Below are 15,588 nucleotides of genomic sequence, written 5' to 3'. Positions count from 1 at the left end.
TCTCTCTGTCCTATCCAACAACTAGTAACATCAACAATGGCAATAATAATAATAATAACCACAAAGAGGCTACGGCAACAAAAAGGGGGGGGAAATGGCCTCCACGAGCGGTGGATTCATGGTGCAGGCACCGAGCCCAGCAATAACCCTGGAGAAAAAAAAATTAAAGGAAATTTGAGAGGGGGGAGGTGAGGTAGAGATGGAGAGAGACACCTGCAGATCTGCTTCACCACTTGTGAAGCTTCCCTCCTAACAGGTGGGGAGTGACTACTCATCTTTTGAGTCAGATGGACAGAAGAAAAGAGAGGGAGAGATGTCACAGCACCAGAGGTGTCTCCTGTGCGGTGACACTCTGATATAGTGCTGGGACACACATGTGGCAGGTTACTCTACTCTGGAAGCTGTGCCTCTGGCCCTTACTTTTATTATTATTTTTTTAATTTTTACTGATTAGTGTTAGAATAAATCTTCATTCATTTAACATCTCCACGTTTATTCATTTTTAAAAGATTAAAAATTTTTTTCATTGTTGTATTTTATTGATTTGATAGAACAGAAAGAAATTGATAGAGGGAGAGGAGATCGGGACAGACAAAGAGAGATACTTGAAGACTGCTTCACTACTTATAAAGCTTCCCCTCCTGCAGGTGGGGACTGAGAGCTTGAACCTGGGTCCTTGTGCTTTGTAATGTGAGTATCCAACCAGGTATGCTACTATGCTGCCCATATTTGTATATTTTTAAAACATTAACTTTGAAAACCACGGGGCCGAAGTTAGAATTTATAGAGACTATTACAGGATAATTTCTCCTTTCACAATCTTTTTTAAAGATAATTTTTAAGGTAGAGTCATGTTCAAATGAGTACACTAATGGGGAAGAAAAGCTTTAGGGTTTATGTGCATATAAAGAATAGGTGTCTCTCCAGACCAAAACAATAGTTACCAACTTACTTTACTTCAATTAAACACTTTTTCCCCCTGAGGGAAGTAGATTAAAGACTGGACTGAGCAAGGTAGGAGTTACAAAACTGGGTATAAGAATGATGACATATTGAAAGAAGGGCTTTATGGCGGTCCGACTGCTATGTACATGTAGCATCTTGGAACCTGGTGTTCTTTCTGTTACCCCTCCAGCTTTTTAAAAGTGATTTAATAATGATTAATACTGTAGGATAAGGGGGGTACAATTCCATATAGTTCCCACAACGCAGTATCCTATCCCCTCCACTGGAAGCTTCCCTATTCTTTATCTTTCTGGGAGTCTGGACCAAAATTCTTCATGGGGAGCAGAAGGTGGAATGTCTGGCTTCTGTCATTGCTTCTCCACTGAACATGGACATTAGCAGGCCAATCCATATTCCCAGACACCTACATTCCTTTTTTTTTTTTTTTGTAAATATTTATTCTCTTTTGTTGCCCTTGTTTTATTCTTGTAGTTATTGTTGTCGTCATTGTTGGATAGGACAGAAAGAAATGGAGAGAAGAGGGGAAGACAGAGGGGGGTAGAGAAAGACACACGCTTCACTACTTGCAAAGTGAAGCCCCTGCAGGTGGGGAGCTGGCATTCTTATGCTGGTCCTTGAGCTTCGCACCACATGCGCTTAACCTGCTGCGCTACCTCCGGACTCCCTAGAATTGAGTGAGTTGAGGAAATACGTTTTCCTTTCAAAATAATCTTATGGATGGGCCCTACATTATTAATAGAAGTTTCTGACAACTTATTTAAAGTGGTTAAGAGGTGAATAGTGACCAGTAGTTTGGAAAGAGCCAGTTTTAACAACTTCATGGATTGAAAATGAAAAAGAGGCCTTTGTGGTGCTGGGGACCAAAGCAGGTGTTCCATGCCTCTTGCACCTAAGTCTTGTTCTGTACCCACTCTACCCTTTGTGCCATTTCCCAAGTTGTAAAAGAAAACCAAAAAGTAACCCTCCCCCCCCCAAAAAAAAAAAACAACCCTTGTTTTGAAATCCTTGGTACATATGCAGTATGTCAAATCTTACATGTCCCAATAAAGATGTCCCCTTTCTGTAGCACCACAGTGATCTTATTCTCAAATAAACTACATCATGATTTATGACACAAATTGCCTTCCCACTGTATATAGCCTCATGGTTACATCGTGTGAATGTCTATAGTTGTAAAAATTTGACAACATACCAGTTGATAATGCTCATTATTTTTAAAGACAACTCAGAAACCTTTAATTAATTAATTAATTAATTAATTAATTAATAATCATTATTGTTCTTATTTTTACCAGAGCTCTGGTTTATGGTGGTCCTGGGAATTGAACCTAGGACTTTTGTTGCCTCAGGCACGAGTCCTTTTGCATAACCTTTAAGCTATCTCCCCAGTCCTCATTCATTATTAACAAAAACAAAGTGAAGTGATATGACACAGGAAAGAGGTACTTAAGAGAAAGGGTAAGTGGTGGTAGTGGTGGTGTAACTGGTTGGGGACACACATTATCATGTGTAAGGACCTAAGTTCATGCCCCACTCCTCACTTACAGAGGAATGAGTGATGCTGCAATTCATGCTTGCAAAATAAATAGGAAAAACCACCATATCTTATCAAAGTTTAATTTGCAAACAGTCTCATAATTTATTATTCCCAAATTATACATTATGAGTCTATCAAAACTTGTGCTCATGGAGGAAAACACAACTTGGAGAAAAGTGGCCTTGTTATATATATATATATACTACAGTAGGAATAATTGAAATAAGATCTGCTATAGTTCATCATGTTGATATACATTATATTCCTTGGATGAGATGAAGCCATCACCATCATGGTCATTCTTCTTAAAAATATCTTCTAAAACTGCATTCTGATATGACTCGTCACGTGGCTTCTCATCTTTTTCAAATTCTTTTTTCAAGTAATCACTTATCTAGAAGACCAAAATAACATTTCTTTAATAGAAAGGTATCACATAAAGTTAGTAACTTTGAGCACTTTATTTGCAAAGCTCTGTTTACATAAGGAAAGAGGCAGTGTAGGTCCACAGTTAAGAGTAAAGTAGCGGTGGTGGTGTCAGTGCTGGGTTGTGATCTAGTCTTACCACTTCTGACCTTAAGTTAATTACTTAATATGCCTGGGCATAATTTCTTTTTCTAGAAAATGAAAAAAAAAAAGACAATAGTTTCTGTTTTTTTTTTTTTGCCTCTAGGGTTATTGCTGGGGCTCGGTGCCTGCACTATGAATCTACTGCTCCTGGAGGCCATTTTTTCCCCTTTTGTTGCCCTGGTCATTTTATTGTTGTTGTGGTTATTACTATCACTGTTATTTATGTTGTCATTTTTGGATACGACAGAGAGAAATGGAGAGAGGAGGGGAAGACAGAGAGGGGGAGAGAAAGATAGACACCTGCAGACCTGCTTCACCACCTGTGAAGCGACTCCCCTGCAGGTGGAGAGCCAGGAGCTGGAACCGGGATCCTTACACTGGTCCTTGCGCTTTGCGCCATGTGCGTTTAACCCACTGCGTTACCACCCGACCCCCCAATAGTGTCTGTTTTACAGATTGACCCTTGTGATGAAGCAGTATTAAAAAAGTTATGTAATTATTACTCTGAGCTCTTTTTTCCCCCGTTCTTTTTTTTTCTATTTTACTGCATAGGACAGAGAGAAATAGAGGGAAGGGAAGCTGGAGAGGAAGAAAGACACCTGTAGACTTGCTTCACCATTCATGAGGCTCCCCCACTCCACCGCAGGTAGAGCGAGGGCTCAAACCTGGGTCCTGGCATATGGCAACGTGTGTGCTTAACCTGGTGTACCACTGCCTGGCCCCTTGAGATTTTTTTTCAATTCCTCAACTCATAAAGCTAGAAATCCAATGAAATATTCAATAGTTTGATTACAAACTTCTTGGTGATATAAGAAATTATATCCAGATGCCAACAACTGTACTTTAAGCCATTAACCTCCTAATAAAAAATAAATGGGGGGGGTAGAAACATACCACAAAAGAAAACACAAACTAGCTGGTATGTGTAGGTTATGTAGTTGAGCTCTTGGTTCCTGTCTATCAACTTTCTACTCAATTGTTATTACATGATTCAAATTCTTGCTCTTTGCATAATCTCATATGAATCCCACCATCTTTTTTTTCTCATTTGTTGCCCTTGTTGTTTATTGTTGTTATTATTATTGTTGTCATTGCTGTCATTGTTGTTGGATAGGACAGAGAGAAATGGAGAGAGAAGGGAAAGACAGAGAGGGGGAGAGAAAGACACCTGCAGACCTGCTTCACCGCCTGTGAAGCGACCCCCCTGCAGGTGGGGAGCCGGGGGCTTGAACCAGGATCCTTATGCCGGTCCCTGTGCTTTGCGCCATGTGTGCTTAACCTGCTGTGCCACCAGCCAGTTCTCCCACAATCTTTTATTTTTTAATTAATTAATTATTCATTTCATTTTTTCATTAATTAATTATTCAGAGAAATTGAGAGGGGAAGGAGAGTTAGAGAGCAAAACAGAGACACCTGCAGCTCTATTTCACCACTTGTGAAGCTTTCCCCCTACAGGTGGGGGCTGGAGGCTTGAACCCAGGTTCTTGTACACTATAACATGAGCTGCACTCAACCAGGTGTGTTACCACTCAGCCCCGTAATCCCCACAATCTTATGAGATGGTAATCGATTGTCAGGTATAAATTTCTTTCATGTTGTTTAAAAGAGACCTGTTCCTGCTATCTAAGTGCTGGGCATTTCCTGTAGAAATTAGTTTGGTTTTCTAAGGACTCTCTGGTAGTGGGAAAGGCAAATGAACAAGGTGACTCAGTCGCAGCTATTATACTGGAAAAGTGTACTTCTTCTCAGAGCTTAAGTCTTCTTATAACCAGTGCCATAAAAGCAAAGTAATCAGTTCACATTAGGTAGAAATAAAAATAATAGCTATAATTCAAATGCATTTAAACTATGATGGAAAACTTAGTACCCATGGAATTTGTTTGAATTACCTCAACTTTAGAGAGTTGCCTGTCCTTGTCAGTGTCTATCTGTTTAAATGTCTCAATGCTTCGTGGTCCTTTGGTCACAGCATAAAGCTCAATCTCAAAAATCAAGGTTGCGTCAGGTGGAATCTTGCCTCCTGTTAAGGGTGTACATTTGAAAAGTTCAACTTACATGACAAATTTCTAGTACTTACTCACAAATCGCTATATAAAATATCACCACTGTGTTATTTCATATTTAAGGGATTATCAGGAAAAAAACATGACACATTTTTGCATATAAGAAAAATATGACATGCCTTTTCTGACAACACAATATAAAACCCCGGACCTCAAACATGTCAGACATACAATTTATCACTGAGTTAAAATCACTGGTCCCATTTTCTCATATGTTTTTTATTTTATTTTTTAAATATAGAAACAGAGAGAAATTGAGTGGGGAGAGGAAAATAGAGGGGAGAGAGAAAAAGACGCCTGCAGCCCAGCTTCACCACTCATGAAGCTTCCGCTTGGGGACCGGGGCTTCAACCTGGGTTATGTGTGTGCACAACCGAGTACAGCGCTGCTTGACTTCTGCTCCGTAAGTTTTTTAAACCGAGCCATCCCAAATGACCCAGAAGAGACTATTATTTCCAGATTAAAATATAAATTGCAGGGAGTGGGCCGGTAGAGCAGCGGGTTAAGGGCACGTGGCACGAAGCGGGAGCACCTGCGTAAGGATCTCGGTTCCAGCTCCCGGCTCCCCACCTGCAGGGGAGTCGCTTCACAGGCGGTGAAGCAGGTCTGCAGGTGTCTACCTTCCTCTCCCCCTCTGTTTTCCCCTCCTCTCTCTGTTTCTCTCTGTCCTGTCTAACAACATTAATAACTACAACAACAAGCAACAAGGGTAACAAAAGGGAAAAAAAACTTTAAAAAATATATAAATTGTGTAATTTTTAATAATATACCCCATTGTTATATAGGAGAATTGATACAAAGGAGAAATGCAGGGACAGAAAAATGTAACAAATCCCTTGCCTAGTTTTATTTTAGTGTAAATAAACCATGTGAATCAATATATTTGTCTTTCAGATTCATAATAGTAAAAAAACAAAAACAGGTGCAACAACAGAAAATTATCCTGTGAGTAATAAAGTTCTAACCAAGTACTACATGTAACCTTAGATTAGAAAAGTAAGAGCTAGAGACTGATTCCACTGCTCCTGGAGGCCATTTTTTCCATTTTGTTGCCCATGTTGTTGTTGTTACTGTTGTTGCTGTTGTTGGATAGGACAGAGAGAAGTCGAAAGAGATGGGGAAGTCAGAGAGGGGGAGAGAAAGATAGACACCTGCAGACCTGCTTCACTGCTTGTGAAGCGACTCCCCTGCAGGTGGGGAGTCAGGGGCTTGAACCCGGATCCTTATGCTGATCCTTATGTTTTGCGCCAAGTGCGCTTAACCCACTGCACTACTACCTGGCCCCCATAAAGTAATCTTTTTTAAAAAAGAAAATAGATTATAAGTGGAAGTTTCTGACCAACTTTCCCGTAAGTGTGAAAAAGTATTCTCAGTTGGGTTCTTTGCAAAAATTAAGAGTATGAGAAAATAATGCACATGCCATAATATTACTTAAATTTAGAGAAGCACATCAAAGACACATGAGTTAATATACATACCATAAGCACTATTAACTAGAGAATTAGTCACATGCATTTCAAGACATGCAGGGATGTTCTGTGATATGAGGCAAGAATATTTTGCAGAGGAAAGACTTCTTCAAGTGCTACCTAAAATAAAATTACAGTTAATGTTAGTTCTAATAATGACATCAAGATTTATGAAGCAGTTACTTATGATCTAAACTGCAGCTTTTAAAATAATTGAATCTAAGTTATTTAGTGGATGGGCTAGCAATTAATTACTTTCCAAAGCACATAGACTTTGGAGGCCTCAGTTTAAGTGTAAAACATTGTTGTTGTTACTGGTGAGATTAATATTTTTTTGTTGTTTGTTTTGGAGCACCTAAAACTAAGATGAACTAATTTCACTTCTTCAAGTTGAACTACAACATCTCAGGTCAAGTGTCAAGTTTGACCAAAGAAAAAGTCAATAGCCTGAACAAACCAATAACTAGTGCAGAAACAAAAAGGACAGGACACCGTTAAAGGCAATAGAGAATGACACAAAGAAATAGAAGAACAACCCTTGTTCATTGATTGGAAAAACACATTTTATTAATGCCAGCCTACCAAAAGCAATCTGTAGATTCAACACAATCGCTATTAAAAGCCTAGTGACATTTTTCGAAGAAATTTAATTCATGTGGAAACACACACACACACACACACACACATACACACACACACCATGAATAGCCAAAGAACTCTTGAGAAAATGCGGGAAAAACTGAAGTTTTATACCCCCAACTTCAGTTTATATTACAAAGCTATAGTAATTAAAACGGTGTGGTATTGAAACAAAAGTTGACACTCAGACCAATGCAAAAGAATCAAGAGCAAAGAAGCAAAGCTACACATATAGGAACACTTAATATGTCACAAAATAACCAAACCATTCAATGAGGGAAAAAGAAGGTCTCTTCAACATATGGTGATGGGAAAACAGGACAGCCATATGTAGAAAAATGAAGTTAGACCACCACTTAACATAATGCACCCAAATTAGCTCAAAATAGATGAAAGACCTGGGTATTAGACTTTACAGTACAAAATACATAGAAAAAAAACATAGTTTAGAACGATAACATCAATGACTCATTTGGAGACTCAACCCAGTGGGCAGGTGAAATGAACACAAAATTAAATAAATGGCACTACATGAAACTGAAAAACTTCTACATATATGAATCAAGATAATTTGTGCTTTCACATATGACAAGTGATTGATAACACACATTTATAAAGAAATCACACAGCTGATAACGACAACAAATGATAGTAATTCAATAAAGAGATCTGAATAGACGCTTTTCTAAAGAAATGGCCCACAGAAACAGTTCCCTTACCATTTGAAAAATGAAAATTAAAACTACACTGAGGGGCCGGGTGGTGGCGCACCTGATTGAACACATATGTTACAGTGTGCAAGGACCTGGGTTCAAGCTGCCGGCCCCCGCCTGCAGGGGGAAAACTTCACAAGTGGTGAATCAGGGCTGCAGGTGTCTCTGTCTCTCTCCTTATCACCCCTTTCCCTCTCGATTTCTGGCTATATCTATAAAATAAATAAATAATTAAAGATAATTTTAAAAAAGAATAATAAAACAAGGGCAACAAAAGGGAAAATAAATAAAATATAAAAAAATTAAAAAAACTACATTGAGATTTCATCTCATATCTGTGGGAATGGCTTACATCAACAAAACAAAAAAGACAAGTGTCAGCTAGTATGTGTAGAAAAAGGGACTCTGCTACACTGCTGGTGGGAATGCAAACTGGTACATTCACTACAGAAAACAACAGAGAAAGTCCTTAAATAAACAAAAGTAAAAATACCTTATAATCTAGCAATATTATCCTGAGGCATTGACTCAAACACAAGAAAACGTTAATTTAAAGAAATACAGGCACTGCTTAGCTCTGGCTTATGGTGGTGCCTGGGACTGAACCTGTCACCTGGGAGCAATCAGGCGCTGAAGTCTTTTTTTTTTTTTAAGATTTTTTAAAAAATATTTTTTATTTACTCCCTTTTGTTGCCCTTGTTGTTTTAATGTTGTAGCTATTATTGTTATTGTTATTGATGCCATTATTGTTGGAACGGACAGAGAGAAATGGAGAGAGGAGGGTAAGACAGAGAGAGGGAGAGAAAGACAGACACCTGCAGACCTGCTTCATCACTCCTGAAGCGACCCCCGGCATCCTTACGCTGGTCCTTGCACTTTGCCCCACTTGCACTTAAGCCACTGCCCTTCTGCCCTCCCGCATTAAAGTCTTTTTTGCATAACTTTACGTTATGTCCCAGGCCTGGATCCTATAGTTCTAGAATTATACTCTCTGATTTTTATTTATGTTTTTTTTTGAGTGCTTAATTTTATTAACTCTGGGAAAATATGCAGTAAATAAAATTAAATGTAAAGTTCAGTAGTGATAAACAACCCTATAATCAATCTTCAGAACCCTCTCATCTTTCAAAAAGGGAAATTCTATACCTACTAAAACACAAGTTTCTAAAACCAAGCAAGCAAACAAAATCAACCCAATACCAAAACCTGAAAAAACACCCCACAACTTTCCATTCCACCCTAATCCTCTAGACTCTGTCAATCATCCTTTTCTTTATGACTATTCTATATCCATTTAAGTATAGCTGTACAAAATTAATTTTGGGGGGCTGCGTGGTGGCGCACCTGGTTGAGCACACATTGCGTTACGATGCACAAGGACCCAGGTTTGAGCCCCCAGTCCCTACCTTCAGGGGGAAAGCATCACAAGTGAAGGGCTGCAAGTGTCTCTGTCTCTCTCAAACCCTCCCTTCCCTTTCCTCTCGATTTCTGACGGTCTCTAATAAATAAATTAATTAATTAAAAAATTAATTTTTAAGAAGGTTTAGCACAACTGTACTAAAGGTTTATTCATGCTCATGTCAACATTTTCTTGTTCTTTAAAAAATTTTTTAATTTTATTTATTTATTTATTATTGGATAGAGACATCGAGAAATTGAGAAGGGAGGGGGACACAGAGAGGGAGAGAGACAGAGAGACACCTGTAACACTGCTTCAAACCACTCATGAAGCTTTCCCCATGCAGGGGCTTGAACCTGGATCCTTGTGCACTGTAATGTGTGCACTTAACCAGGTGAGCCACCGCCTGGCCCCCATTTTCTTGTTCTTAAGGGGTAAATAATATTCACATACATGTGCTCATATGTATGTGCACATACATGTCATATATTGCTTATATACATATATGTACACATGCCATATTTTGCTTAGCTATTATTTTTCTATCAGTGGACACAGGCTATTTCTACCTTTTGGCTATTGTAAACAATACTGGGGTAAAGATTGGTGTTATTTTTATTTATTTATTTTCTTTTTACCAGAGCACTGCTCAGCTCTGGTTTATTGGTGCAAGGGATTGAACCTGGGACTTCAGAGCCTCAGGCATGAGAGTCTCTTTGCATAACCACTATGCTAAGTACCCCTACCCCAAACATAGATGTTGAAATTCTGAGACCCTGTTTAAAATTCTTTTATATCCAGTGTCTATGATTTATTTTTAAATATAACTTAAAATAAAAATAAATTTAAAAACCTTACCATAGCCTTCTTTTCCATATGCAAATGAAGGGGGTATAATCACTTTTCGCTTCTCTCCAGGGCACATATTCATCATAGCAATGTCTAAGCCTTTTATGACTTGCCCAACTCCAAGAACAAACCATTTAGGGTGGCCTTCATTTTGTGTTCGACTGTAATTAAAAACAGCACTTAGGTAAGAAAAATGAAGGCAAACTTTTGGAGTCCTCTCTAACCATTTCTTTTCCCATACTGGCACTTACTCTAAACCCCTTGGCAGAGTGATGGTTTCAGATATTCCATAGCAGCCAGAAAGAAGTAAGATTTGCCAAAATTAGAAGGCAGCCTTTTTCTTTTTGCCACCGTCACAACTATTCAACAGTTAACTTGTTAATGGTTCCCCTGACTAGTTTCATGCCTTGTTCAAATCACCCAGCCACTCCGGGGTTGTTAAAAATAAATAAAGAGGGGAACGGGCGGTAGCACAGCCGCTTAAGCGCACATGGCGCAAAGCACAAGGACCGGTGTAAGGTTCCCGGTTCGAGCCCCCGGCTCCCCACCTGCAGAAGGGTCGCTTCACAGGCGGTGAAGCAAGTCTGCGGGTGTCTGTCTTTCTCTCCCCCTCTCTGTCTTCCCCTCTTCTCTCCATTTCTCTCTGTCCTATCCAGCAACGACAACAATAACTACAAGAATAATACCAACAACGAGGATAAACAACAAGGGCAACAAAAGGGAAAAATAGAAATAGTCTCCAGGAGCAGTGGATTCATAGTGCAGGCACCAGCCCCAGCAATAACCCTGGAGGCAAAAAAAAAAAAAAACTAAAGAAATAAAAATAAAAATGGTCATGCAGAATTGGCCGCATAAAGTCATTTTAAGCACAATTAAAATGAAAAATCGTCTTATTTTTCTATTTTTTTCTAAGTCGAGAGAATTGTCCAGTCCTATTTTCAAACCAATAATTAAGAGTTAGTGGTGTCACGTTCAGAGAGGGGCAGGAACAAGGGCTCAGGGCTCAGAAGTCAACAGAGAGTAGTTCCTGGTGAGTTTTTGATACAGTCTTTAATTTTAAAAGCTTTCACTTCTTAAAGTCAAATGAAATCTCAAACTACCCTACATAAACTTCAGTACAGAGACCAACAAATGACAAAATAATCCACATCCCAATAGGACCATAATTTAGTCCTATTAATTCCAAGGGGGTGGTGGAGGCTGAGCGATGTGTATGGATGTAGTTTCTCTCTGATAATTATTTGGACCAAAAATTTTAATATTTTGAAAAGTAATATTCAGTTTAATAAGTAACTACTGCATCTGACACCCCCGAGTTAAAGGCTGAACGAACTCAGTACTGTTAAAAAGCAGGAACACAACCGTCAGCCAATTAGGCGTCAGGTTGTGGATCTTAGATTCCCTGCACCTCCAGGGGGCTTTTCCTACCTGCAGTAGAATTTCGAACCGTCTTTAGCCAAGTAGCCATCGTAATGGGCATTCAACATGTCTCCCTTTTTGCTAGTCTTAGAACAGTTCTCTGGACGATGCAACACTTCTATTTTCACTTCCTCTGTGCTCTCATTCTGAGCAGCAAGGATGCCCCACACGTAAAGGAAAACGACCGATCGGAATAAGGAAAGCATGATGCCCCGAAAAGGACCACCGCGCACCCTGCAGCGTGCAGCAGCCCTGCAGCAGTTCCGACGCGTGGCAGGCATTGTCCTACGTCACAAAGGCTCGGCCCCGCCCCGCCCCTCCCCTCCCCGGCGGCCTGGCCCCGCCCCTTACCCGGAGACAAGCCCCGCCCCCAGAGGCAAGGCCCCGCCCCTTCTCCGCACCGGTTCTCGTTCCTGTGAAGCTTTGCAGTGGCTGATGGTTTTTTCTCCCTGGGCCAGCGCAGCACACACATGCCCCTTCTCTTTGCTAAATCTGCATACTTATTAGACACTTTCCTTCGGATTGGGAAGTTGCATTCTCCTGTCCTAAAGTGAAATCACTCAAAGACAGAATAAAACTGTGGGTTCCAGGATGGAGTCATCCGAGAATGTGGGGGCCGGGTGGTGCTGCACTTGGTGGAGCGCACATGTTCCCATGCTCAAGGACCCAGTTGAAGCCTCCGGTTCCTGCCTGCATAGGGGAAGCTTCATGAGCAGTGGAGCAGGGCTGCAGGTGTCTCTCTCTCCCTTTCTAAAATGTTTTCTAAATTCTTTTTAAATATATTTTATTTTCCCTTTTGTTGCCCTTGTTTTCTATTGTTGTAGTTACTATTGTTGTTGTTGTTGTTGATATCGTCATTAGATAGGACAGAGAGAGGAGGGAAAGACAGGAGGAGAGAAAGACACCTAGAGACCTGCTTCACTGCGACTCGCCTGCAGGTGGGGAGCCGGGGATCGAACCGGCATCCTTACACCCGTCCTTGCTCTTAGCGCCACGTGCACTTAACCCACTGCTACCGCCCGACTCCCTAAAATGTTTATTATTATTATTGTTATTTTTGGCCTCCAGGATTGTCTCTGGGGCTCAGTGCCTGCATTATGAATCCATCGCTCCTGAAGGCTATTTCCCCCATTTTTGTTGCCCTTGTTGTTATTGCTGTTGTTGTTAGACAAGACAGAGAGAAATGGAGAGAGAAGGGGAAGACAGAGGGGGAAAGAAAGCCACCTGCAGACCTGCTTCACTGCTTGTGAAGCGACCCCCCCCCACACACACACACACAGGTGGGGATCCAGGGGCTCGAACTGGAATCCTTACTCAGGTCCTTGCATTTCGTGCCAAGTCCCCTAAATATTATTTATTTATTTATTATTGAATAAAGACAGAAATTGGGAGGGGAGTGGGAGCCAGACACCTGTAGCCTAGCTTCACCACTAGTGATGCTTCCCCACTGCCGGTGTGCGTGTGGGGGCACCAGGGGCTTGAACCTGGGTCCTTATGCATTATAAGTGAGCACTTAACCAGATGCACCACCACCTGGCTCCTTCTGTGTTTACCTTTCTATCTCTCCCACCCCACTTCTTTGTGTCCTATCAAATTAAAAAGCAAACAGACTGCCCCACAGGACCCTAGCGGGTATTGGGGAAGGATTTCTGGAAAGTAAATGTGGATAGCAGGCCCATGGAGACTGATGCGAACTGCTTGTTCCAGGTCAGAGTTATGCATAAACAGGCTCTAGGTCATTCACTCATGAAGTGAGTAAAGAGATGCATAAAATGTTTTTTAAAAAGAAAAATAGAGGGACCAGGCGGTGCCACTCCTGATTAAATGCACATGTTACAATGCACAAGGACCCCGGGTTTGAGCCCCCTCGTCCCACCTGCAGGGATAAAGCTTCGCAAGTGGTGAAACAGGGCTGCAGGTGTCTTTCTGTCTCACTCCCTCTTTATCCCTCCCTACTCTCTGGATCTCTCTTCTGGCTGTCTCTGTCCAATAAATATAATACAGATTAAAAGAACTAAAAGCTAGGGGAAAGTCACCCACCCATCAGTTGGCTCTTTTTAATTAATTTTTTAAGGGGGTTAATGCTTTACAGTGCAATTTCATTATGTACCAGCCCCCCTAAAGTTTACTTCCTCTTCTCCTTCCCCTGGTTTCATGATTTTTTTTTTCCTACAACTTATAAGGGATTTCAGTTTTTTTTTTTTTAGTGATGATTGACAAGATTGTGGGATATGAGGGGTACAATTTCATGCAATTCCCAGCACCAGAGTTCCGTATCCCATCCCCTCCTTAGGAAGCTTTCCTATTCTTTATCCTCTGGGAGTATGAAGCAGAGTCTTTATGGGGAGCAGAAGGTGAGAGGTCTGACTTCTGAAATTGCTTCTCTGCTGGACCTGGATGTTGACAGGTCGATCCATAACCCCAGCCTGTTTTTTTTTTTTTTTTGCCTCCAGGGTTATTGCTGGGGTTCAGTGCCTGCACCATGAATCCACTGCTTCAGGAGGCCATTCCCCCCCCTTTTGTTGCCCTTGTTGTTGTAGCCTTGTTGTGGTTATTATTGTTGTTGATGTTGTTCGTTGTTGGATAGGAGAGAAATGCAGAGAGGAGGGGAAGACAAGAGAGGGGGAGAGAAAGACACCTGCAGACGTGCTTCACTGCCTGTGAAGCAACTCCCGTATAGGTGGGGAGACCCGGCTTGAACTGGGATCCTCACTCCAGCGGGTCCTTGTGCTTTGTGCCATGTGCGCTTAACCCGCTGTGCTACCACCCGACCCCCTGCCCCCGCTTGTTTCTATCTCTCCCTATGGCAGGGCTCTGGGGAGGCGAAGTTCCAAGACACATTGGTGAGGTCACCAACCAGCGAAGTCAGGTTGGTGTCATGGTAGCATCTGCAACTTAGTGTCTGAGATTAAGATAACAAGCAGCTGAGAATAAAAAAATAAAATTGTAGCAAATATTCAAAAAAAAGACATCAACCAGGACAAATTATTTAGTAATCAGGAATCTACAAGTAAGAATATAACAGATGAGATTTGGGGTCTTCATATTGGAAGAAACTACTTGTTTTCATGATTTCTAATGCCCAGTAAAGTTGGAACTGCCAACTTGCTGACACAGCTTGGGTCCGTCCCTATAAAAGTCTTTTCACTGGCTACACAGTTTGTGGTCTTAGGAAGAGATAATTTCTCAACACCCCTCCTTCGCACCCCCAAATGAGAACTGGAAGCAAACAAAAAGGGGAAGTTGTGTGCCCGGTGGTAGCGCAGCGGGTTAAGCGCAGGTGGCGCGAAGCACAAGGACCGGCCCCGGTTCGAGCCCCGGCTCCCCACCTGCAGGGGAGTCACTTCACAGGTGGTGAAGCAGGTCTGCAGGTGTCTGTCTTTCTCTCCCCCTCTGTCTTCCCTCCTCTCTCCATTTCTCTCTGTCCTATCCAACAAAGACATCAATAACAACAACAACAAAATGATAAACAACCAGGGCAACGAAAGGGAAAAAAACAGCCTCCAGAAGCAGCGGATTCATAGTGCGGGCACCACGTCGCAGTGGCAACCCCGGAGGGGAAAAAAAAGCCCCAAACAAACAAACAAACAAACAAACAATGGCAAGTGCTTTATTTTATTCTCCAGAAGGGTGTGGGAGTGGCGGGGGTGGCGCCGCCGAGCACCGGAAGGCCCCCGGGCGGCCAGGCGTGCGCGGGGAATCGGGCCTCGGGTGGGCGCGGGGGCTGCGCGCCGGAGGGTCCGCGTTCGCGGGCCTGCGCGGTGGCGGGGTGACCGGAGGGCCCGGCGACCGCTGGCGGGCGGCGTGCGCGAGGAGGAGGAGGAGGAGGGGGAGGAGGGGGAGGAGGGGGAGGAGGGGGAGGAGGGGGAGGTGGAGGGGGAGGGGGAGGGGGAGGGGGAGGGGGAGGAGGAGGGGGAGGGGGAGGGGGAGGGGGAGGGGGAGGAGGAGGAGGAGGAGGAGGAGG

At 42.2% G+C, this 15,588-nt stretch overlaps 1 protein-coding gene across 1 annotated transcript; it reads right to left on the bottom strand.

The window, feature by feature from the left end:
• Positions 1 to 2,571: 2,571 nt before the first annotated feature.
• On the bottom strand, positions 2,572 to 11,927 carry FKBP7 (FKBP prolyl isomerase 7). Its single transcript, XM_016193005.2, has 4 exons — positions 11,634 to 11,927; positions 10,215 to 10,366; positions 4,963 to 5,093; positions 2,572 to 2,897 (listed from the first exon to the last, which is right to left on the bottom strand). Exons 1-4 carry the CDS (start codon positions 11,903 to 11,905, stop codon positions 2,736 to 2,738), a joined length of 717 nt encoding a protein of 238 aa, XP_016048491.2. The 5' UTR covers positions 11,906 to 11,927; the 3' UTR covers positions 2,572 to 2,735.
• Between the last annotated feature and the right edge of the window lie 3,661 nt (positions 11,928 to 15,588).

Source organism: Erinaceus europaeus, chromosome 18 (assembly GCF_950295315.1).
Source record: "Erinaceus europaeus chromosome 18, mEriEur2.1, whole genome shotgun sequence".
Lineage (NCBI taxonomy): Eukaryota > Metazoa > Chordata > Mammalia > Eulipotyphla > Erinaceidae > Erinaceus > Erinaceus europaeus.
The sequence above is the reverse complement of the archived record's forward strand: the minus strand, read 5'-3'. Positions and strand labels throughout refer to the sequence as shown.

Bases quoted from the DNA above. Each gene is read 5' to 3' on its own strand.
- FKBP7 (XM_016193005.2), bottom strand. From the start codon at position 11,905: ATGCCTGCCACGCGTCGGAACTGCTGCAGGGCTGCTGCACGCTGCAGG. The intron at 10,367-11,633 runs GTAGGAAAAGCC...TTTTAATTACAG, and splicing joins GGTTCGAAATTCTACTGCAG to TCGAACACAAAATGAAGGCC. The intron at 5,094-10,214 runs GTAAGGTTTTTA...CACCCTTAACAG, and splicing joins ATATGGAAAAGAAGGCTATG to GAGGCAAGATTCCACCTGAC.